Source organism: Mixophyes fleayi, chromosome 4, assembly GCF_038048845.1.
Source record: "Mixophyes fleayi isolate aMixFle1 chromosome 4, aMixFle1.hap1, whole genome shotgun sequence".
Lineage (NCBI taxonomy): Eukaryota > Metazoa > Chordata > Amphibia > Anura > Limnodynastidae > Mixophyes > Mixophyes fleayi.
In genome coordinates, this window is record NC_134405.1 from 166,650,005 (window position 1) to 166,674,061 (window position 24,057).

General features: G+C 38.1%; 1 protein-coding gene across 1 annotated transcript in view; it reads right to left on the reverse strand.

Moving 5' to 3' along the window:
- The window catches only part of COG5 (component of oligomeric golgi complex 5), a 295,484-nt gene that overhangs the window by 61,966 nt on the left and 209,461 nt on the right, over positions 1-24,057 (reverse strand). The window contains exons 13-15 of the mRNA XM_075208803.1: positions 21,111-21,272; positions 5,754-5,853; positions 420-530 (exon numbers count right to left, since the gene is read on the reverse strand). Coding sequence (XP_075064904.1) covers positions 420-530; positions 5,754-5,853; positions 21,111-21,272 — 373 coding nt within the window. The remainder of the gene's footprint in view (positions 1-419; positions 531-5,753; positions 5,854-21,110; positions 21,273-24,057) is intronic.

Below are 24,057 nucleotides of genomic sequence, written 5' to 3' on the forward strand. Positions count from 1 at the left end.
CATAATATCACATGCTACTCACACCTCCCCAAACTCACCTGCACAGCCAGGGCCCACAGAGGAATGACGAGTGTGGTAAAGATTGCACTGCAGTAACTCCTCTTCCTCTGATTGGTTGTAACGCATGACCTCCTTGCAGTATGCAGAGGAGGTTACAAGACGAGGAAGCTAGCTGCTCACATTCCGTCTTGTTCTCTGTTTGCATAGGATAAGGGTGATCGGGGGGGAACAGCAGGCTGGGCAAAATTATAGGATTGGCGGGTGAAAAAATATGTTCTTGTATGAAACAATATATGATAATAAACATGTTTACCTACAATTATTTTTTGCAATTGCTATAAATATTTCACAAGCAGAAAAAGAGAGTAGAAATACCTTTACATTCAAACTACACATGTTCACCACGGATAACATCTTACCTTTTGAATGCATTGATATAGTCTGTAAAGTGAATTAATCACTGCAACATTTCTTCGTTGTCCTTCTGTGAGGGGACCAATCACCTGACTTGCATCTCCTTGAGTACACAGCTAAGAAAACAAAAATAATTTACCATTGAGCACTCAAAAGTCTAAATGAATTAAACATGGAACATCTTGCTATCACCCATAAAGTAGCCAATTTTGTTGTGATAGTAACAAGGCCCATGAACGTACTATATTAAATTTTACAAATACAACACATGAGGATAAAAAAATAATTAAACTAGGAACCTTTTTAATAACTTATTGCATATTTCAGAATGCAAGTCTCGGTTTTATAATATAGCCACAGCTAATAAAAGAAATTCAAATTATATCGGCATTAGTCAGCAGTACAGTATAATGCTTAATCCATTAGGAATATTCATTTCAAAACAAGTCTTAAATATTGACGTTAAGTCATGGTGGTGCAGAAGAAAGGACATTTGCATACATTTTATGCAATAAAATATAGTTCTGAAGCAACCTGTATATATTTATATTAAGTATTTAGCAAACATCTACATCTCTAGTCTATTTAAAGTGGTAGAGTTGTGATTGGTCATGGACATCCAAAAATGACGCACAAGTTTTCGATTTGATAGGGTTACGCACACTATTTTGAATTTAAAAACAAAACATAAAAAAAATAGCTTTGTAAGGGGACTTTGCTAATTTCATTTGGGTAACAATCAGATCTAGGAATAGAGGAAATACAGTTGATAATAGATATGAACTGAACAGAGTAGTATGCAACGCACTCCTATCCATAGAATTTGTAAATATAAAATCAATTTTATTAATTATTGTTAAAAAGTTTTAGACAAATAACCAAAGCTCATAACAATCGGCGAATTTAAAAATATATAGATGTGAAAAAGATTGAAATAAAGTGTCAGAGAAAATATATAAAAATTGACCCGTAGGGAAGGTCAGTTGCCCCTATTTATTAACAGATTTGTATGTTAGCTAAGCATAGCTTAATACATAGGGGTTGGTCTAATCTCTATTTGAGTAGTTGTTTCTAAGACCACTATTAAATAATATATTCGGTCTCATCAGGGTATAGATTTATAATATATTTCGCTATTGTTGTGACCATCACAGGGTTAATATTTGTCCCACATGAATTGGGATACTGTCATAGACACATCTGAGACACTCTCATATGTTGTTCATGTATCCTTTGTGGGGAAAATATTATTGGGCTTGTAAGAAGGAGATTGTGACAAAGGTTTGTATTCATACACAGTGCCAGTAGCTATAATTAATTTCCACATACAATCCCAACTCTTATTTTTGACCCCATATAAGTAAAAATGAGGTCATATGTATCTGCGTGATATTATCCTGTATTAATCAATACATCCTTCATTCTAGAGAAAAATCTCTTTCAGTTTATTTACAGATTAATATCGGCAAAGGTTGTAGATAATTAGTCATATCACAAGGACACTATACTACTCTGTTCAGTTGATATCTATTATCAACTGTAATTCCTCTATTCCTAGATTATCTAGTTATGAGAGCACCCCCTCATGTTATGTGTTAATTGTAACCATATAAATTTGAGGTTTATCCTTACCTTAGAGCGGATTGGAAACCCCCCTCCCCTTTTTAACAATCAATTCTGCAATATATTCACCAAAGTCTGTGGATTTTCAGGCATGTTCCCCATGGCTCTCCCATACCACAGAAGCAAAGAGGCAAGACAGCAGGAGTGGTTCAAGCAATTCTAGAGGAATCATGTACCATTGCTTCAACACCTTCTACCCAGATTCATGAAGGATGTTTTTAAGCTTTTTTTCTTTTTTTACCATAAACTTATCCCAATCCACCTAAATCCTATTTCCATGGAGTCATATACAGAAGTTTGTTCACAGAAGATAAGGTACTGCAAATTGAAGATATACTGTTGCACCTCCTCCCAGGGCGTTTGGTAGGCAAATTCTCCCAAACAAAGTAACAGTTATTTCACCTTCAGGGATGCAAGCTTTTAGTGTAAATAAAAAAAATAATAATAAGCTGATTGTAATGATCTCTGTAGGAGTTATCGTAAATTTAGTCTGAAAAGAGTCAAGGGGCCACATTTCAAAATGACTTAAAGTCCTATATCCTGTTGAGACTACCAGCAAAAGGTTAAAGGCCCCATTTAAAAACAATCATAGGACATAGTGCGGACATTGTGCGGACATTGTGCGGGCAAATACAAGTTCACCAAACAAGGCACTGTTTATAACGGTTATATTTTTGATCTTTTACTATAAAAAGTGCTCAAAAATGTGAGCCTCTAAGTTTATATCAAAACACCAAGCTGAAAACTGACACAGCTGTATTTCAAACATGCAATAGTTATAGTTTAAGATGATCTGTATGGTTATTTGAGAGTTAAAAAAATGATGTGGGAAATATATGCAAATACTCAGATGAAATATATATTATGTTTTCACAGTGTCTCAGGACACTAATACATCTCTATGTAGCCAATTAAGCAGCTTTACTTAAGACTTTGCTACTTGTTTAATCCTCTTTAGCAGTGTCAAAGATGCACAATATCCTTGCCAAGGAAGTAAAAAGGAAGCCAGTGCATGTAATTTTTAGTCATGGTAGACTACTTTACATAATAAACGTCTCTGTCTCAAGAAATGTTATGTATATAAGACAATGCGCTACAAATGCATAACGTGACATAAAAGTTTCAAGGCTATGTACAATAAAAAATGGACTTAATCCAACACATTTTATAGTTGTGTAAACGAAACCAGAACCTATTAATTGCTATGGGTATGTGCACAATACATAGCGATTTTCCATCTGCAAGTTTGTCCGCAGGTACAGATGTAGTTGACCAATCTTAGTTTGTTTTTTTCAATATTCAATTTCTTGTATCCCTGTTCTGTAGTGTGGTTTGACAGGAGACCTGTGTGCCCAAGGCTCTCTGTTGGTCAGCAGAAATTAATAAGGTCTCTTAGTTTCTGTGGCTAGCCTATAGCCATCACTATGAACTCGGGTTGAGGATAAACCACCAGATTACACACCCTTGATTTTTTTTTAATGTATGGACTAAAACATCATGGCTTACTGAGCTGCACTGCAATACTAAAATAACTGGAAAATATTTGCTTGCTCTCCCTGCACAATGTCAACTCAACAAGTCATTGGCCAATATTAGATACATTACCTGCTCACAACTTCCCTGAAAAATAACTAGGAAGCTACTGCCATTAGGAATCTATTGTCATTAGCACAAAAGCATGTAAGCAGCAGAACTGATCTGAGCAATCATTATGACATATTGTGGCAATATTGTACAGCTTACTGTCTGCAATATCTCCAGGTAGACCAACCTAGTAGTGTATAATAATAGTAGTATTGCAGTAGTGTATAATAATAGTAGTATTGTAGTAGTATATAATCAAATAATACCCCGGTTTCTGAAAGAGACATTGGGCTCTACCAGAGAATGTTCTGGTGCTAATATTATTTTCTGGGCTTAAACAAGACAGCAAATAAAAAAAAAATATTATGGGATGACAATGTTATTTTACCATGCAACCAAACCACTTAACATCCTGACACTGAGATACATGATATCTGCAGGATCATTCAATGCATACTTCCTATTGCTATACTGTTGGCTATCCTTTTGAACTTTCAAAGGAAAAGAAAATCACCATTATGATGACAATAGCATTTTTATTTATTTTTTTGCTAAAAAGGCCTTTTTTTTTTTTTTTTTTTTTAATAAGTAATGAGTCAATACTGCCATGCTTATTTTGGGCTAATGTTATTAACAATAGACGCAAGACTTATGTCATGAAACAGTGCAGACAGTTTTACTGATGCTATGCATCTTGAGAGGTTTTGGTGTTTTAGAATATAATATATTGAGCATGAATTCCATTACCAGTGCCTAATATATGACCCATTAAGAGATTATGGACTTTAAATTACATTGTCCATAAAAAAAAGATAGAATACTCACTCGGGTTTAGGGAAGACAATCATCATTTAAAACCATATAATAAAATGCTTATCTTACTGGATATTCAAACAATCTGATAGAGAATATTTAAGTAAAACAAATTTGTTGTTGTAGTACAGAAAACATACAAAAAAATGAATTTATTTATATTTCCCCTCATTTTCCTACCACTCCTCCCCCATGCATAAGGCATTAAATGAGATTTGAAGGGGTAAATTACTCTGGTCAAAGCGTAAGAGTGTTGTCGAGATAATACAGATTTTCTGAAAGGATGCTTAATGTAAACTATGCCTAACAAATTTGGCCAATGGGATGATCATAAAAATAAAATTTCCTTTAATATGCTTGTGGAAGAGAGTGAGGCACAAAGCCATAAATGATTTATATATTTATTTCTTTAAATTTTAACCATGGTGGGTAGTACACCTATCAAACCGTAATGCAGGTGTCCTAAGGCGAGCTCAGGGAAGACAGAAACATCCTCTTGAGCAAATGGGTAAAAGCTTGGCTCAAAGAATAACTCAATAGATCGCAGCGAGGAAGCGGCTCTGATACGCATACAAAAAGAGAAAGGAGGATTCTTGATTGCAAGAAACATCTTATTCATTCCATAATTCCATTACTCAAATCAGATCATATCAGACACTAGAGGCTTATAAGGATCTGAAGGCTTTAAGTAGACAAAGCAGAAGGTTTTTTTGTAGAAGTGTGAACTCAGAATGTTGTTACATTCCTGCTTCACAACACCAAGCAGAGTGCTATCTACCTGTGTGGATGATGTATGTTATCCTTGTGTCAGCATGGAATTCCTCTCATGATTCAAAATCATACTGGTAAGTTAATTGGCTCCTAACTAAAAAGACCCAAAGAGTGTGTGTGTGTGTGTGTGTGTGTGTGTGTGTACATGTGTCTGTACGTGTCTGGTGTGCGTGTCTGTGTGTTTATGGGCCTGTGGTTAGGAATCAGTAAACTTGTAGGCTAAACTAGGGTAGGGCTATTCTGAATTAATAAACATTCAGCAGTAAGGAATATGCTGGCACTATATAAACATTAATATTATTCTCCAAACAAGGTTGAGTGCTAGTAAAAATTATTTTCAAGCATTCATAAAATGTTAACAGCATACTATAGGCAACACAGTTTAAAAACAGGTCTCCTATTAGCCCTGGTATGAAGATGACGGATGGTTTAGCTGTTACAAGCAATATGCATAGTTTCAGTTGTCAAGATCTTCTCAATTGCCAATTTACTTTCAATTATAAATGCATTTAAAGTTACTTAGGAGGAAACACCAGGAAATAACTTACAAGCTGTTCTGACTTCACGCCATAAAGTTGTATGGTCTTCGCCACATTTTTGGAGACGGCACAGCAAAGATTCGGGTCTACAGCAGCCACATTCATTTCACTGTAAATAAATTAACGATAAATTTATTTCAACAAAATCTGCTGTTCACCATTACCAGCTACTCCCACACAGATCAAAAATATACAGAGGACAACTGTGGCTAAGAATTGTGGGCAAGGACTGGTTAAATGAAATGCCTGGAGCATCTTTCACACAGCGATGTTACACACAGATCTTAAATGCACAAAATCAAGTATAGCACCATCACTACCTTTAAACAGTTGTATAGAACTCATGATCTTGTTTTCTATAGACTTTGTTCAGTTTTGATTGCTTAAAACACTCCTTTTCCGCTTTCGCCTGTTCACCTACAATTTGTCCTCCATCACTTCGACCTCTTTGCACTCTAGCAAGCCTCCTCATACCCACAGAAGCCACACATTTCTACTTCTCGGCAACAACTTCTCACCCCAATTTCTACATTATCCTGTCCTGATCTGGAAGTAATACATCTTAATTAAATCTTAACAGTCGCTATGATCAAATGGTTCCAGCCACCCATCCCTCTCGGAGGTGAAAATGATCTCAGCCATGGCACACTAAAGAAATGCTCTGCCTCTCCCTCACAGTAGAACGGCACCAGCGTAAATCTTGTACTTCTCATGACTTCCTCAAATATACTTACATCTATAACTCCTACTGAGAACCTATGGACACTACCAAACATACACATTTACATACTCTCATTTTCGCTCAGGTGTTTAACCCCAAATGCCTCATTAACACATTTACATCTATAATGAACTCTGCCGTCCATCACTACCCAATATCTTTCTTCCAACTTGAAGGACAAGTTTGACAAGATCTGAAATGAAATGTTATTATTCTCATAGCAACAACCAACTTAGTGCCTTATTACTCTCCTTCTTAAGCTGCCTAAGCTATTTTACACAACTACCACCACTGTACACAGTTCACTCAAACTTACATTTATTCTCTTTCTTATTGAAAAACCCTGAGCCTGACTAAATCACATAGCCACACTAAACCATTGCAATCCGGCTGACCCAATACGCTATAAGTGGCAAAACTACTATTTCCCATAGATTGTAAACTTGCAAACAGGGCCCTCTTACTGCTTTGTCTGTTAATACCTAGTCCTATTTTATTACTGTGTTTATTCCCAAATGTAAAGCATGCACAAAATGCTTTGCAATATAAATATATGTTATTAATAATAATAATAATAATAATAGTTGTTAATTGACTATTTAATGACTCCTATCATCACGTTTGTGGTCATAGCGGAGATTAATTTGGTGACTGGTAGGTCTTATTAAAAAGCTAATTTGCTGCACTTACTACAAACAGGGCAAATGTACTGTCTGATCATCACAAAGAAAGATTATAAAATGTGCTCAATAGGAAGGTTATTGCACTTACTACAAAACAAGTCTGATTATCACAAGGTTACATTATAAAATATAGTTTTGAAACTAAACTAAGAATAATTAATTTCCAATGGAGAGTGCTAGGAAAGGTTGCCTGCATGGGTAAATGTACTGTATAAAGGAGGAAGGGTATGGTATCTATGTAGCATATGCCTAATATGAATAGTGACTTGTTTATTAACAGCTATATGTAGACAACCAAATGACACATAAAATATGCAGTTCTGCCCAGAACAGTATCAAAATATAGTAATGGTGTGATACAGAAATAAAGATACACCATACAGACTGTTCTTTCGGTAAGGTACATAGGAGGCACACCTAATACTCAGTTCTGTATAGACTTGTAAGGTAAATAGTAAAGCCAATAGTTCAAATAGTACAATCTAGGTGCTCGAATACCAAGCCCGCTGTTAGTATAGGAAAAAAAAAAGTCAGGAATGCAAGGTCTGCAAACAAAGTTCCTTATAGGACTAAAGGTAAAGTTAAATCCAAAAAACGAGTGAGTGGTATCCAACATTCCAAGAAGAAATAGCTAGGGACTTACTCATTCATGTAGGTGTGTGTTGGAGCCTTAATTAGTCTCATCCTTACCTCCCCTTGTGATCAGGGGGTGGAGTATTGCTTAGCCGTAAAAGCTGTGGTTGCGGCGTCTCCAGCAGTGCGCACACGCACAGAACGTGAGCTGTAGCCCCAGCTGTTCTTTTGTCATGACGTGTCATGACGTGACAGGCTTGAATCTCAAGAGCGGATGGTAGAGATATACAGTCTTCTGCACGCTCAGATGTATTATGATATGAGGCACAGCTTGTCAAAAGAAATGGGTCCAGTGGTAGTTTGTTATAAAAAAATCCAACACGTTTCCCCTGCACCAAGCAGGCTTCATCAGGGATAAATTATAAATTAGGCAGATGTTCCTCTTTTTAAACTTTTCCAATTAGAGACTACATTGAGTGGTCAATCACAGAGAAGGATGTGATTGAAAGTAGACAGTCCTATATAATTGCATTGTAGATCATAATGAACATAAGCAAATCGTAATAGCAGTTGTAAATGTGGTCATAATGAATGACAGTTAGTATGAAAAACAATGTGAAGGCCTGGGGTATTAGAGCCTAAACTCACACGGGGTACCCTGGGACTTCTGGGTCAAGTCACGCAGACAGAAGACAGGAGAAAATACAACAATATCTTTCTTAGAGAGCTGTCTAATACAGGTTCTCTAAATCAGCAAATAAATGCAACATAAAAATATATAAACCAGGCTAACAGGTCCCAATACGCACCAATTTACCTCTAGACTTCCCAGATCTTTCTCACACTGTCTGCAAATAACCTCTAACCGATTCAGATGTGATTGGATGAAGTGTTATGGAGCTACTATTTAGCAGAGCCAGCAAGTCTGCAAGTCCCAGAAAAGTTTGTAGTCCAGTAATCACAAAACTTCCAGGCAAAATCCTCAGCACACTGGTAGCAGCCGAAACTCCAACGCCAGTAGCTTTTTAAAACAAAAGTGACACCCAAGCCTCTCTTGCTGGCCTTTTTTTTATTTTTTTTATTTTAAAGACCCACCAAAATTTCACATGCTGGGAAACCCTCCCTGCAGGGTTATCCACAGGTCTTAGAAAAAAGGTCTGCCCTGATCCCTACTTTCATGCCTCAATGTCTGACTCAGTCCTAGGGGAGAACAATGAGATTGTGATGTCATTAATCCCATTGTGATGGTGGGTGATAGCCAGTCACTCCGTTTTAACCCCTTATAGTCATTTGTTATGTCAGAGGGGCTCCAGCTGCTCCCAGCTTCCTGTCCTTTGAGTCTTTACAGGAAGTGACTGGCCCAGAATAAAACATCACACCTGGCCCTGTTTAAGAATAATAGTTGACCACTTAATCCTATACTTCATGCTGACTGCTGGGAAATAACAAGCCTGATTATGTCCATTCTGTCACAACCAACATAGATGATAAACCACTAACAGTATTTAGTGGTTTATTAGCTTATCATCTATCTTAGTACATAAGAGGCAGAATCATAGATAACATTTCCTACTACTCCACAGCTTTATCATATATACCAATTTACCATACACATTGTAATACAAGCCCTATCGTATAACAGTACATAGTATCTGCAGCATATCCTCAGTCTTTTATGACTTCTGTATTTATGTACTTAACGTTATACCTGTATGAGTAAAGATGATTTGAACCCCCAATTTTGTTTTTCATACTAACTTACGATTTGCTTATGCTCATTATAATCTACAATGCATTTATATAGGACTGTTTACTTTCAATCACATCCCTCTCTGTGATTGGCCACTCAATGAAGCCTCTAATTGAAAAAGTTTAAAAAGAGGAACATCTGCCTCATTTATAATTTATCCCTGATAAAGCCCACTTTGTGCAAGCGAAACGCGTTGGTTTATTACAAACTACCACTGCACCCATTTCTATTGAAAAACTGTGCGTCGTATCATAATACATCTGAGCGTGGAGAAGACTGTATATCTCTACCATCCGATTGGGAGATTCAAGCCTGTCACGTTAGCATAACAGAAGAACAACTGGAACAACAGCTCATGTTCTGCACAAACTCGCACTGCTGGAGACGCCGCAACCACAGCTTCCATGACTAAGCAATACTCCGCCCCCTGATCATTAGGGGAGATAAGGATGAGACTGACATCAAGGCTCCCACATGCACCTACATGAATGTGTAAGTCCCTAGCTATTTCTTTTTGGAATGTTGGATACCACTCACTCGTTTTTGGATTCGACTTTACCTTTAGTCCTATAAGGAACTTTGTTTGCAGACCTTGAATTCCTGACTTTTTTACCTGTACTTACAGCAGGCTTGGCATTCAAGCTCCTAGGTTGTAACAGAGCTATATGCTCAGGATTTGAACTATTGGCTTTACTATTTTTCTTAGTCTATACAGAACTGAGTATTAAGTGTGCCTCCTATGCACCTCACCAAAAGCATAGTCTGTATGGTGTATCTTTATTTCTGTATCATACCATTACTATATTTTGATACTGATCAGGCCAGAACTGCATATTTTATGCGTCATTTGGACGTCTACATATATCTGTTAATAAACAAGTCACTGTTCATATTAGTCATATGCTACTTATATACCATACCCTTCCTCCTTTATACAGTGCACTTACACTTGCAGGCAACCTTCCCTAGCGTTAAGGAGCCTTTTCTCCATTTGTTACTCTTGTATAGGAATAGGGGTCACCTATATCTCTCTCCTTGGCAGCTATTCCACTACAGATATACACAGGGAGCACAGATAACCACTTTACTTGCCAGTCTATAATTAATTTCCCATGAAATTGACTGATACTGGTCTGTGAATACATGATTTTATCGAAGGTGGGTGACATAAATAAAGCCTGATTTGGTTAACTATATTAAAAATGTAAAACTAAATGTGGTCTAAAAAATGATGATGCTTTAGATAACATGGTTTCCAGCAAATTAATTTAACATAAGCAAACAAGGAGTTAAAGTATTTTAATGTATGTTTCAGAAGTCTGTTCTGGGTCACCTTCCCTTACTGTTTATTCAGAGATGCCCCACTGTTGCAAAAGATAACAATTTAGAGCTCAGAAGATCCAAAAAGACTTTGGCTGGAAAGGTGGATATTTGAAGTTACTCCAAGTTCACTATATAATCTTTATAGGGCAATATAATGCATCTAAGCAATACTTTACATAATCCCTGTTTGAGAAGATCTCCGTATCAATTTGTAACCACAGGTGACAATAATATATACATACGCTTTAAAAGGCAAAAAACTGGTAGTAAAACAGATTAGCTTACCAGCAACCTCTTGCCATGATGTCACAAAGAAGGGGGATTTGGCAAGAAAGAACAAAGTTTAAAATTAAAGACATTATTTTGGAAATTATCAGCTCTTGGGGGTCCAGCTACTGATAAATTGTCCATACTTTCTTGCATTACCATATCTATGTTTTATTTTAAGAAAACTGTTTTGCATCTATATTTCTGTACGTCAAGTTATTTTTATTGCTTTTATTCAAAAACTATTGTGACATTTTGTCATATCGAACTTCATTTAATAGCATTCTGTCTTGGTGTTCTGAAAGAGTTCATGTTAAGTTGTGATTCCATTTTGGGATCAGTCAGAGTAAATGAAGACTCGAACAAAATCCTGGCAGAATTTTGCATTTGAAAGTAAGTGCAAGATATATGTTTGGGGAATTTTAGCCATTTTTATATAGTCCAAGTGGTTTTGTTTTGATTAACCCTGTCACACTCAACATTCCACACATACCCAGCTAAATCTTGTTGTGATGAGCGGGACCAGAGTTAAATAATTTGAACCTGTAAGCACATAATTGTGGCACACTAAGCCATAACACATCATGAGCACACTTATTTTATATAGCATAATCCATAGCCTTACTGGTTCTGTTAATGAGCAGAATGTTCTATACTACCCACCACAATTCATTCTCACTTTTTAGTTAAATCTTGCTCTTGGGTATACCTATCCCCATATGAACAATTTAACATGTCTCCAGCTCAGTTAAGCCTAGAGTAATTATTCAACTATTTTTTCGCAATCTTGTGTGTAACAGTTATAGCACAATCAGGAGTTAAAATATAAAAGATGGATTGCTAAAAGTCACTGTGGGTAAGTACAGATGGGGTTAATTTAATGCTAATCAACTTCTTACACCCTGTTTTATCTAAGCTGAAGTTACATGTGAAAGTATTGGTCTTGTCACTTAGCAAGGAAGTGTCAATGGTCTCAGACAGTCCATCTCAGATTTGATGGGCAGATAGCTAATGATCCAAGCAACATACTGTGCACAGGATAATCCAGATGGGAAATCTTTAGCCTGCATATATTCTCCATACTGATATATGTATCAAAAAAAGCTTTTTATAAATTTATATCTGAGAAGGTTGCTAGGCACATTTAGGATTAGTGCAATGAGGCACATCACATCACATGTATGTCAAAGTAGTAGAGAGAACACAGAAACAAAGATTGTTCCAAATAATTAATATTTCATTTCCATATTTATATGGATGTTTGTAAATGTATGCTCTGTTGAGTGAATGAATTATTATGTTTCTATAATGTTTGGTTAAAGAGATATTTAATTTTTAAGAATTACCCACTAAACCTCTGTGGTTAGAGGATGGATAAACCCCATTCGTGTATACACAGCATTCTTATAGACACTCTCCTAAGATAGGAAGCCTGGGCCTGAAGCAACATGTTGAAGACCAATCTAAATTGGGGTTATGATCCACATTCTGGGGTTCTCCCATAACAGAAAAAAGAAATAGTAAATTTCCCTTTCTGTATCTTCTTCCTTTTGATTTTTGTATCTGTTTGCATAATCTTACTGTATGCCATATTGGCATTCTATTTTTATACATTAAATATTGTCAACGTGTTCCCATAATAAACCATGTTTAATATGTTTCTGTCATTGTGTTCTTTCTGGACTCGCAGTCAGAAAGCTTGGCTACTGCACGTGCTACATAACTGCAATACAGGGTAATTTTTGGGTTAAAGGTAACTCTGGGTGATTTAAAGTTTAATTATAGTGGGATATATATTGTGATGTTCTTATGAGCAATGGGGAGTACCTTAGGACTTTCTTGCCGTGTGGCCTGTGAAACCAAATCCTGGTGGTGGCAGTTTTGGTGTTAATAGTACATGTGTGCTATTAAAGGGGATTTCATTATTGATGGAGAAATATAAGGCTTGAATGCATTGTGCATCTATGTCTCCAACTATGGTAGTTATATGCTTTTTTGATGTCTGGTTTGGCTCAATCATGTTTTTTGGGCATAGTTGGTCATATAAATGTGAGATTCCAGGAATAACACAAGCTGAGGCCCAAACCAGGTTTACCTTAAAAATATTTTACTGGGAATCTTGCACACTGATTGAACAATTGTACACTATTGCTTACTGATAAATACCAAATTTTACTAATGCATTAGTTAAGTAAGAATATGTATATATAATGTATTAAACAGTACAACAAATAGCAATCTAGAGTGTAAGATAGCTAAAAAATTGCAAAGAAGAAGTTAAGAGCCAAATTAAAGATCCAAAAGCTGGTGTGGTATATTTTGCGTGCAGTTTAGTATTATCAGTAAAATGTAATTTCTATTCTACTTGTTTTTCTGATGGACACTTATTTTTAATAACTTTTTCTGTGAACAGTCTAACTTGTCTCAACATACTGCTTAAGTCACAAGTCAAACATAAAAATAAAAGGAATCCTTAAAAGTTTCAGTATACACTGATGTGGAGACAGCCCCCATGCCTGGGACAAATTCAGCTATGTAAAGTCAGGTTCATCAATCCTGTCTCATTATTTTATTTACATAAGCAGCTATCTTTGTCTATGCTTCCTCAAAACATGCTTATTAATGTCGTTTTAGCGACATGTCCTTAAAAAATTTAATTAGATAGTACTCATGGTCTTGTAATTTCATACTTTAATCCTCAGTTTTATATGTGTGGGCTAAAGAGTGGAAATCATGGATTTATGAAATAGTTCATTCCTGATTTACAGTTTTAGCTCATGTTTCGCTGTAGATTTTATTCCATAATCCATGCTTCCTTCTATTTTGGGTTTAGTACAGTAAGTAGTTTTTTCAGCCTGGGATTACTAGTACAGTTGCTGGATAAAATATCATGCATAATTCTCTTGGCATTAATTCAGATCGTTGCACTATAGACTGAGCACTTATAGTGTATACCAAAAAGCAGTATCTCTGTATTGGAATACATGAAATGCACAGCATTTCCCTGCTGTATACATCCTGGCGTTACCCTTACTCAGAGTCGGAATGGAGCTGTATTCTGGCCACAAAGAATTCTACATTCTGGTATACAAGCCACAGCTGAAACATTTCTCCAATGGGACTCTTTAATGCAACAAGAATATGCCTAAAACTAATCATTTGCTCTCGCAAAATATATTTTCTACATATAGCCATGAAAACAAAAGGCTGCATGAATGCATTGTTATCAGACAATGCTATTTTATAGTGTAAGATCTTGCTTCATGTTCAGAAAGAAACTGACCATAATGTGAGCAAACAATGAGATTACATGGTACAAAACAAAATGGTAGACTAACAGACAACAACAAAGTATTATTTTTGAAATATTATCAATACTTGAGACAGAAACTGATTCACCAACAGTGCCTTTAAATAACTTGAGAATTTTAATGCTTGAACATTAAATAAAATTGTATAAAATAATAATGGTAATTAGTACAACAAGTAAATGGGGTAGTTTACAATTAAAGCTGATCTTTCTACTATCCCAAAAAGTGGGGAAAAAAACAGAAAAAAGATAAAGGTGACAGATAAATAAATTTAATATTATTGCATTTATATTCACATTTGCACTACAACATATTAATCAATCAGCAATTACCTTTACATTGTTTAGGGAACGTTAGATGATGAAAGCAAATGCCTGTTTGGTAGCTATGAATTAGCACTCATTAGTACCTAAATACAATGTTAGTAAATGGGCTTTGTGTACCCCTAGAAGAACAATGTGAAAACATTCCTTTATATCGAACACGGGCAAGGTAAAATGTATCTGAGAAATGGGTGGCTGCAGAATTGTTCCCAGGAGAAGGGACAGTCCTTTTCATTGTCCATAAATCTAGGGATTTCTTCCAGATAGAGAAAAGAACAGAATGCACGGTGGCTAAGTGTTTAGCACTTCTGCTTCACAGCACTAGGGTCATGAGTTCAATTCCTGACCATGGCCTTATCTGTGTGGAGTTTGTATGTTCTCCCCATGTTTGCGTGGGTTTCCTCTGGATGCTCCGGTTGCCTCCCACACTCCAAAAACATACTGGTAGGTTAATTGGCCGCTATCAAAATTGACCCTAGTCTCTCTCTGTCTGTGTGTTTGTTAGGGGATTTAGTCTGTAAGCTCCAATGGGGCAGGGACTGATGTGAATGAGTTCTCTGTACAGCGCTGTGGAATCAGTGGCGCTATATAAATAAATGGTGATGATGATGAGAATGTTGCACTACTTTGAGATAGGGATGTGCACCGGCGACTTTTGAGGTCTCGTGTTTTGTGTTTTGGATCCGGATTTTCGTTATTTTTGAGGTTCGGATTTGTCTCGCAAAACACTTGACGAAAGGTCTCGGTTCGGATTTAAGGTATTGGATTCGGATTTTTTTTGAAAAAAACATAAAAAGTTTAAAAATCAAGTTTTTGGGCTTATTTTCACTCCTAGGCTATTATTAACCTCAATAACATTCAATAACAAGCATTTCCACTAATTTACAGTGTATTCTGAACACCTCACAATATAGTTATCAGTCCAAAACGTTGCAACAAGGTATCTTTCTGGACTGCGTAGAGGAGTGGGTCACCACAATATATATTAAAAACCCTGAACTTTTATGATTCGCACCAATAATTGTACCTGGACTGCGTAGAGGAGTGGGTCACCACAATATATTAAAAACCCTGAACTTTTATGAATCGCACCAATAAATGTACCTGGACTGCGTAGAGGAGTGGGTCACCACAATATATTAAAAACCCTGAACTTTTATGAATCGCACCAATAAATGTACCTGGACTGCGTAGAGGAGTGGGTCACCACAATATATTAAAAACCCTGAACTTTTATGAATCGCACCAATAAATGTACCTGGACTGCGTAGAGGAGTGGGTCACCACAATATATATAATAAGAAAACCATCAACTTGTTTGATTCGCACCAATAAATGTACCTGGACTGCGTAGAGGAGTGGGTCACCACAATATATTAAAAACCCTGAACTTTTATGAATCGCACCAATAAATGTACCTGGACTGCGTAGAGGAGTGGGTCACCACAATATCTTAAAAACCCTGAACTTTTATGAATCGCACCAATAAATGTACCTGGACTGCGTAGAGGAGTGGGTCGCCACAATATATTAAAAACCCTGAACTTTTATGAATCGCACCAATAAATGTACCTGGACTGCGTAGAGGAGTGGGTCACCACAATATCTTAAAAACCCTGAACTTTTATGAATCGCACCAATAAATGTACCTGGACTGCGTAGAGGAGTGGGTCACCACAATATATTAAAAACCCTGAACTTTTATGAATCGCACCAATAAATGTACCTGGACTGCGTAGAGGAGTGGGTCACCACAATATATTAAAAACCCTGAACTTTTATGAATCGCACCAATAAATGTACCTGGACTGCGTAGAGGAGTGGGTCACCACAATATCTTAAAAACCCTGAACTTTTATGAATCGCACCAATAAATGTACCTGGACTGCGTAGAGGAGTGGGTCACCACAATATATTAAAAACCCTGAACTTTTATGAATCGCACCAATAAATGTACCTGGACTGCGTAGAGGAGTGGGTCACCACAATATCTTAAAAACCCTGAACTTTTATGAATCGCACCAATAAATGTACCTGGACTGCGTAGAGGAGTGGGTCACCACAATATCTTAAAAACCCTGAACTTTTATGAATCGCACCAATAAATGTACCTGGACTGCGTAGAGGAGTGGGTCACCACAATATATTAAAAACCCTGAACTTTTATGAATCGCACCAATAAATGTACCTGGACTGCGTAGAGGAGTGGGTCACCACAATATCTTAAAAACCCTGAACTTTTATGAATCGCACCAATAAATGTACCTGGACTGCGTAGAGGAGTGGGTCACCACAATATATTAAAAACCCTGAACTTTTATGAATCGCACCAATAAATGTACCTGGACTGCGTAGAGGAGTGGGTCACCACAATATCTTAAAAACCCTGAACTTTTATGAATCGCACCAATAAATGTACCTGGACTGCGTAGAGGAGTGGGTCACCACAATATCTTAAAAACCCTGAACTTTTATGAATCGCACCAATAAATGTACCTGGACTGCGTAGAGGAGTGGGTCACCACAATATATATAATAAGAAAACCATCAACTTGTTTGATTCGCACCAATAAATGTACCTGGACTGCGTAGAGGAGTGGGTCACCACAATATATTAAAAACCCTGAACTTTTATGAATCGCACCAATAAATGTACCTGGACTGCGTAGAGGAGTGGGCACTGGGCACCACAATAAAATATATAAAAAACCTTCAACAGGTCTGCATTACACTACACATACGGCTGCTCCTCCATCCTCTCCATCATATACATGTTGGAGTTTTAGCGTGTGACAACCTCTTGTTTTTGATAATGTCAGTGCATTTTGAATATTTTTCAATTTGCCCCACACCACTGAATGTACTTTATCTATGATACGCATCTATCTATCTATCTTGACTGCGTAGTGTGGTGGCCCCGGTACACAATTTGGTACCGGGGCCACAATAAAATAAATACACCCTCCACGTGTCAGAATTCCACCAAACAAGTATCTGGACTGCGTAGTGGGGTGGCCCCGGTACCCAACTTGATACCGGGGCCACAATAAAATAAATACACCCTCCACGTGTCAGAATTCCACCAAACAAGTATCTGGACTGCGTAGTGGGGTGGCCCCGGTACCCAACTTGATACCGGGGCCACAATACCTCCTCCAAACATGCTACAGACAATTCGTCATTGAGATCCCATTAAGTATGTTAAAGACAGACAGGGTCCAAGTGTTATTAGTTGACTTTGTAAAGAAAAAAACTGTCCCTGTTGCACATAGTCGTGCAATGAAGACTGACTTTTTCATTTAAAGGCACGATCTTTCAAGTGTAGTGTTTGTAAGTCTAAGTCATATTATACTTTTGGTAAAATTGGTTTTTTTTGTTCCTCTTTATGGTAATTAATTAGTAATAGAATTAAAGTAGGAAATAGAATTAAATAGAATTAAAGTAGGAAATAGAGTGGTATAGAGTTGTAGTGTGGTATAGATAGAGTGGTCCACACAATATAATAATAAAACCCTCAAGTGGTCTGAATTCCACCAAACAAGTATCTTGACTGCGTAGTGTGGTGGCCCCGGTACACAATTTGGTACCGAGGCCACAATATAATTTAAAAACCCTCCACGTGTCGGAATTCCACCAAACAAGTATCTGGACTGCATAGTGGGGTGGCCCCGGTACCCAATTTGATACCGGGGCCACATTACCTCCTCCAATTTCCAAGTGTAGTGTTTATAACATCTTAACACTACACTAATTCTAGCACGTCAAAACCTCTTGTTTTAAATAATGACAGGGCATTTAACTTTTGATTTAATTTATTGAATTTGTTGGCATTTTCTTTTACTTTTTGAACATGGCAAACGACTGTTGAATGGTCACATAATGCCAAAAAAAAAGGTGCAAGATGGAATTGTCCTTGGGCCCTCCCACCCACCCTTATGTTGTTGAAATAGGACATGCACACTTTAACAAACCAATCATTTCAGCGACAGGGCCTACCAAACAACTGTGGCTGAAATGATTAGTTTGTTTGGGCCCCCACACCAATAAAACAATTCATCTCTCCCTGTACAAACTAAACAGGCTCTACTGAGGAAAGATGTCGTCCTTATCCTCAACCTCTGATTCCTCTCCCCCTACAGTGTGTACTTCCTCCTCCTCACACATTATCAATTCGTCCCCGCTGGACTCCACAACCACAGTCCCTCTGTACTGTCTGGAGGGCAGTGCTGTACTTCATTGAGGAATTGATTATTCATTTTTATAAACATCATTTTTTCAACGTTGTGAGGAAGCAACCTCCTTCGCCGCTCACTGACCAGGTTCCCCGCTGCACTAAAAACTCTTTCCGAGTACACACTGGAGGGGGGACAACTCAGTTAAAAAATAGAGCCAGTTTGTACAGGGGCTTCCAAACTGCCTTTTGGAGTTCTACCACGTCACTACCTCTAGTTAATTTAGATTGCAAGGCTTGTAAATATAAATACTTTGAAGATAAAAAAAAGCAGGCTGCACAGACTGTGGAGCTAGAAAGTGAAATTAAATGGACCACGTTACTTTGGTGGCTATCTATGCCCCCCCCCCCGCCCTACACTTGTAGTTGAATATAAATAAAGCAGCCTGCATAGACTGTAGAACTAGCAATTCAAATATACAAAGAAATGGACAAAGGCAGTTTGGTATCTGTCTGCATCAGATCCCCTCTCCACTAGGAGTAAAACAGAAAACTTTTCAGCCGTTATATAATCTAGAATATAAATAGAAATTGAGAAATGCAATTTGGTATCTGTCTGCATCATAATCATCAACATCCTCCTCAGCGCCAGCTACATCAATATCCTCCTCCCAGTGCACAACATTCACACCTTCATTAGCCAAATCTGTAACTGGACTGTGGGTGATCCTTCCAGCATATGCAGAGGGCGTGCTGCAAATGCTGGATGGAGTCACCTCTTCCCGTACAGTGATGGGAAGGTCAGGGTTCACAACCAACAACACCCTTGGACTCGCCTTGGGGATTTGTGATGTCATCTGTTTAGAAGGCAGAGTTCTTTGCTGTTTTGTTGTTGTTGCTGACAGCATAACTCTCTTAAATTTTTTGTAGGGGGGGGGAGGAGGGCTTTGATCCTTGGGTGAAGTTGGACCACTAGTCATGAACACGGGACAGGGCCTAAGCCGTTCCTTGCCACTACTTGTCGTAATTGGCATATTGCCAACTTTACGTTTCTCCTCAGATGATTTTAAGTTTCTTTTTTTGCTGTTTTTTGAGAACTTGGGCTTTTTGGATTTTACATGCCCTGTACTAGGAGATTGGGCATCGTGCTTGCCAGACGACGTTGATGGCATTTCATCGTCTATGTCATGACTAGTGGCAGCAGCTTCAGCATTAGGAGGAAGTGGGTCTTGATCTTTCCCTACTTTATCCTCCAAATTTTTGCTCTCCATTATATGTAGCACAAGATACTGCAGAATGTGTGAACTTGGTAATATTGCAGTACCAATGGACTTATAATGCTGGATTGGTTTTGCAAATTTGGTTATAATTATTATATTTTTTTTTTTTTTTTTAATTTTTTTTTTTTTTTTACTTTTTTTTTATTTTTTACAAACTTGGGAATAATGGGGAAATAACTATGCCCTTAGAAGCACAGAGCACAGGACACAGCACCACTGGACTGAACAGGACACAGCACAGGACCCAGCAGCACCACTGACCTCAGAAGGACAGAGCACAGCACACAGCACCACTGGACTGATACTGCAGAACACAGCACAGCACAGCACAGCACAGCACAGCACTAAACAGCACAGCACTAAACAGCACAGAACTAAACAGCACAGAACTAAACAGCACAGAGGACCACCTAACACACCCTCCCTCTACCCTGATCAATGCCCGAGTGAAGATGGCGGCGACTAGCGGGGAATTTATAGGATCCGAGTATCGCGAGATCCGACAACGGGATTATGAGTCAGAGCCTCAGTTTCACTTTTGAATTTGGCGCCAATACCCGGATCTGTCTCGGATCCGACTCGGATCCGCAACGTTCGGGTGGGCTCGGATTTCAGAAATCCGAGCGCGCTCATCCCTACTTTGAGATGCACTGAGCTGGCTGAGAACATTGTATATTGAGAGTTGCTGTTGTACAATGCACTTTTGATTTGAATTGTTAGTGTTCAGAAGTGTTTCTTAGCAGAAATATTTCTTCATGTGGACCTCCTGTATGTAATAACAACTACTTATGGTAGAGGCCCGGTGCCATAAATGTGAAGTGAACTACAGGCTCTTCCCATAACAGGGTTGATTGTTGCTGACCGGGGTTTAGTTATTCTACAGTCCCTAACACGCACATAATATGATATACTAATGCATATCTCCTATACATAATAGATATATTTTACATCATTCATTACATACCTTGCAATAGTTTTAATAATACTGTCAAGTTCATCAGCTGAAGGAGGGTTTCGACCCCCTGGTGGAAAGACGAGGTTGATGGGATCAAAAAGCCTAGACAATGATTTAGACAGGTAGGCAGCTTCATAGAGTTGCAGGGAGTCTTTCAGTGTTTTCTCTGGACTAAGAAGGAAAAATAAAAGTGTTAATGCTCATATTTAAGAATCACCTTTAAGTAGTACAAATATTGCTTTATAGCTACTTACTGAATTGTAACTGTGATAATAACTGGAGTTACATCGCATTGACATCATCCCTTTACCCAAGGACCCATTCTGTGGTAGTTTAAGTAATGCAAGAAATATAACTAGAATTTATATTTAGAAATTAAAAATAATATTAATACCACATGACAAACATTGTATTAGAAGGTATTTCCTCATGAGATAATGCTACTGCAAGCTACAAGTATAACACACAGCTTGAAAAGGTCCCTGAACAGGAGTGTTATTATAAAGAAGCTGGATCATTCAATTTCCCATCCATTATCGTTAGAGTTGTGTTCATGGATTTTCTTGAAACTGTATTAAATTTTAATCACTGCCAGTCTTGTATTCAGTTGGTACTATTAACACTGTACACCAGGTGGGTGGGCTGATGTACAGTGGTATGTCATACCGGCACACCTTGTGCAGTCATTGTAAAACTCACAAATTGCATTCATTTACACTTGGAGGTGCGGTTCCTTCCATACTTTACAATAACCAAATACATAATACAAAACACAATAAATGTATTTTTTGCTATTTTTTTTATGATATTTATGCACTTTTATGAGCGATTCTCCTACCCCTTTAAGAGAGACAGGTCTTCAATTTTGCATGTTCAGGTACTAACTGATGATACACGTTTGTGGGCAGTTTTACCAAACAAGTTTATAATCAGAGGCTTTACATCTGACCTAACTGTCTTTTTTCCCTACAAGTAAATACATAATTTGATTACACAGGTCCACAGAGTACACACTCTTTGGCACCATGTTACATAGCACCAGCTAAGAAAGCTTATCACATGACCAGTTCACTCACAAACAACCAATCCACACCCCCTAAAGGAACCTAATTAATCATAAAGCAACTTTAATGTTCCAAAAAGTTACCATAAAGGAATAGTAAATAGTAATGTTGGACGGCTGACTAATCAGGATGGCAGAAACAGAGTGCTCTAGGGCAAGGAGGAGACCTCTGCTGACTGGCCATGAGTGGTCTAAACCTGTGTCTGTTGGCATCATGGGGATGTTTATTGATGTGGCTATGACACAGTTATGGGATTTGTACCATATTAACCGTGCATTGAAAGGGAATAAAAATATATTGCAGGCGTTCCAATTACTTCAGTGTAGATAAGAATAAATGAAGATGTTCACTGTCAAAACAATTTCAAAGATTTGTGTACTACAAAAAATTAAAGACGAGAATTCTCCATAATATATTGAGTAAAAAATTAGAGATTTACCTACCTATTTAACATTTATTACTTCTTTGAATGAGTGAATGAAGTGAGAAAGTAGGTTAAAGTGCCAGATAATGGAAATTATATACACTATATGGACAAAAGTATTTGGCCACACCTGTTAATTATTGAATTAAGGTGTTTCAATCAGACCCATTGCCAGGGGTGCATAAAATCAAGCACCTAGCAATGCAAACATCTGTGATACAAAATGGGTCGCTCTGAAGAGCTCAGTGACATCAAGCATGGTACTGTGATAGGATGCCACCTTTGCAATAAGATGGTTTGGTAAATTTCACCTCTGCTGGATATTCCACGGTCTACTGTAAGTGATACTATTATTCCCTAATGCTCTGGATGACGGCCGCTTTCACGCCCCCACCAAATAGGGACTACCACTGTCACCTTCCCTTTTCGCACCTTACCCTTACTCCCATTTTAATTGCGGTACCCTGTCCCGACCTTGAGCCCCTCTGTCCTAGGGCTCCTGCCTAGTAGTGGGGCTACTACTTGTACAGCATTTACCGCCCCCTTTCGCAACCCCCGCCCTTTTAGACCTTCATTCCCTAACAAACCCCGCCCCCTACTCCCCCCTTCCCCCAAGTACCCAGACGTACCTCGATTGTGATCTATGACTAACCCGGAAGTCCGCTCCAACTAATGTGAAGGGTTTAGACACCCCTCAAAGACACTTTCTCCACTCCACCACTCTTTTATTAACAAGCACCATGCCGAAATTGTATTTTTGCAGAAGACTCACTTCAGAAAGGACCAGCACCCCTCACCATCTTCCAGACGATTCTCAATAGTCTTTTACTCTAACTATACCTCTAAGTGCCACAGAGTTGCCGTCATGGTACATAACTCAGTTCCGCTAACAATTTCCAAAACACAGAATGACGCAGAGAGTCATTTTCTTATCCTCCAGGGTAAGGTAGGTCCCTTCTCAATTACTCTGGCAAATATCTACGCAACCAACGCAGGCCACTTCTCCTTCTTAACATGCCTTTATCCGTGAACTACAGTCCCACTGAAGTCCTGTTGGGAGGGGACTTTAAAACAGTCCTTTCCCTATCCCTCCACTGCTCCGGCACGCCTTCTACGGGTGCCCATTCCCCAGGCTCCAGGCCACTCAACAAACATGTGACCATTCACTCCAACCCCAGTTCTGACCACTCGGCCATGAGACTGCTTTTGACTTCACCATTTCAGACAGCGGCAGATCTTCACATGGTTAAAATTATCATCAGATTCCGAATGCAGGGAATCTTGAGGAAAGTTTCATTATGTGAATGTTTAGATTTCCCACAACCTGGGAAGTGCACAAAGCGGTCCTCCGCAGGGAAGTTATGAAATAAGGTTACAACCATAACAGGCATCGGATGGAGTGGATCAATTCGCTCTCCTCTCAAATCCACTCCCTAGCACTACAGCACAAACACACCCATTTCATATA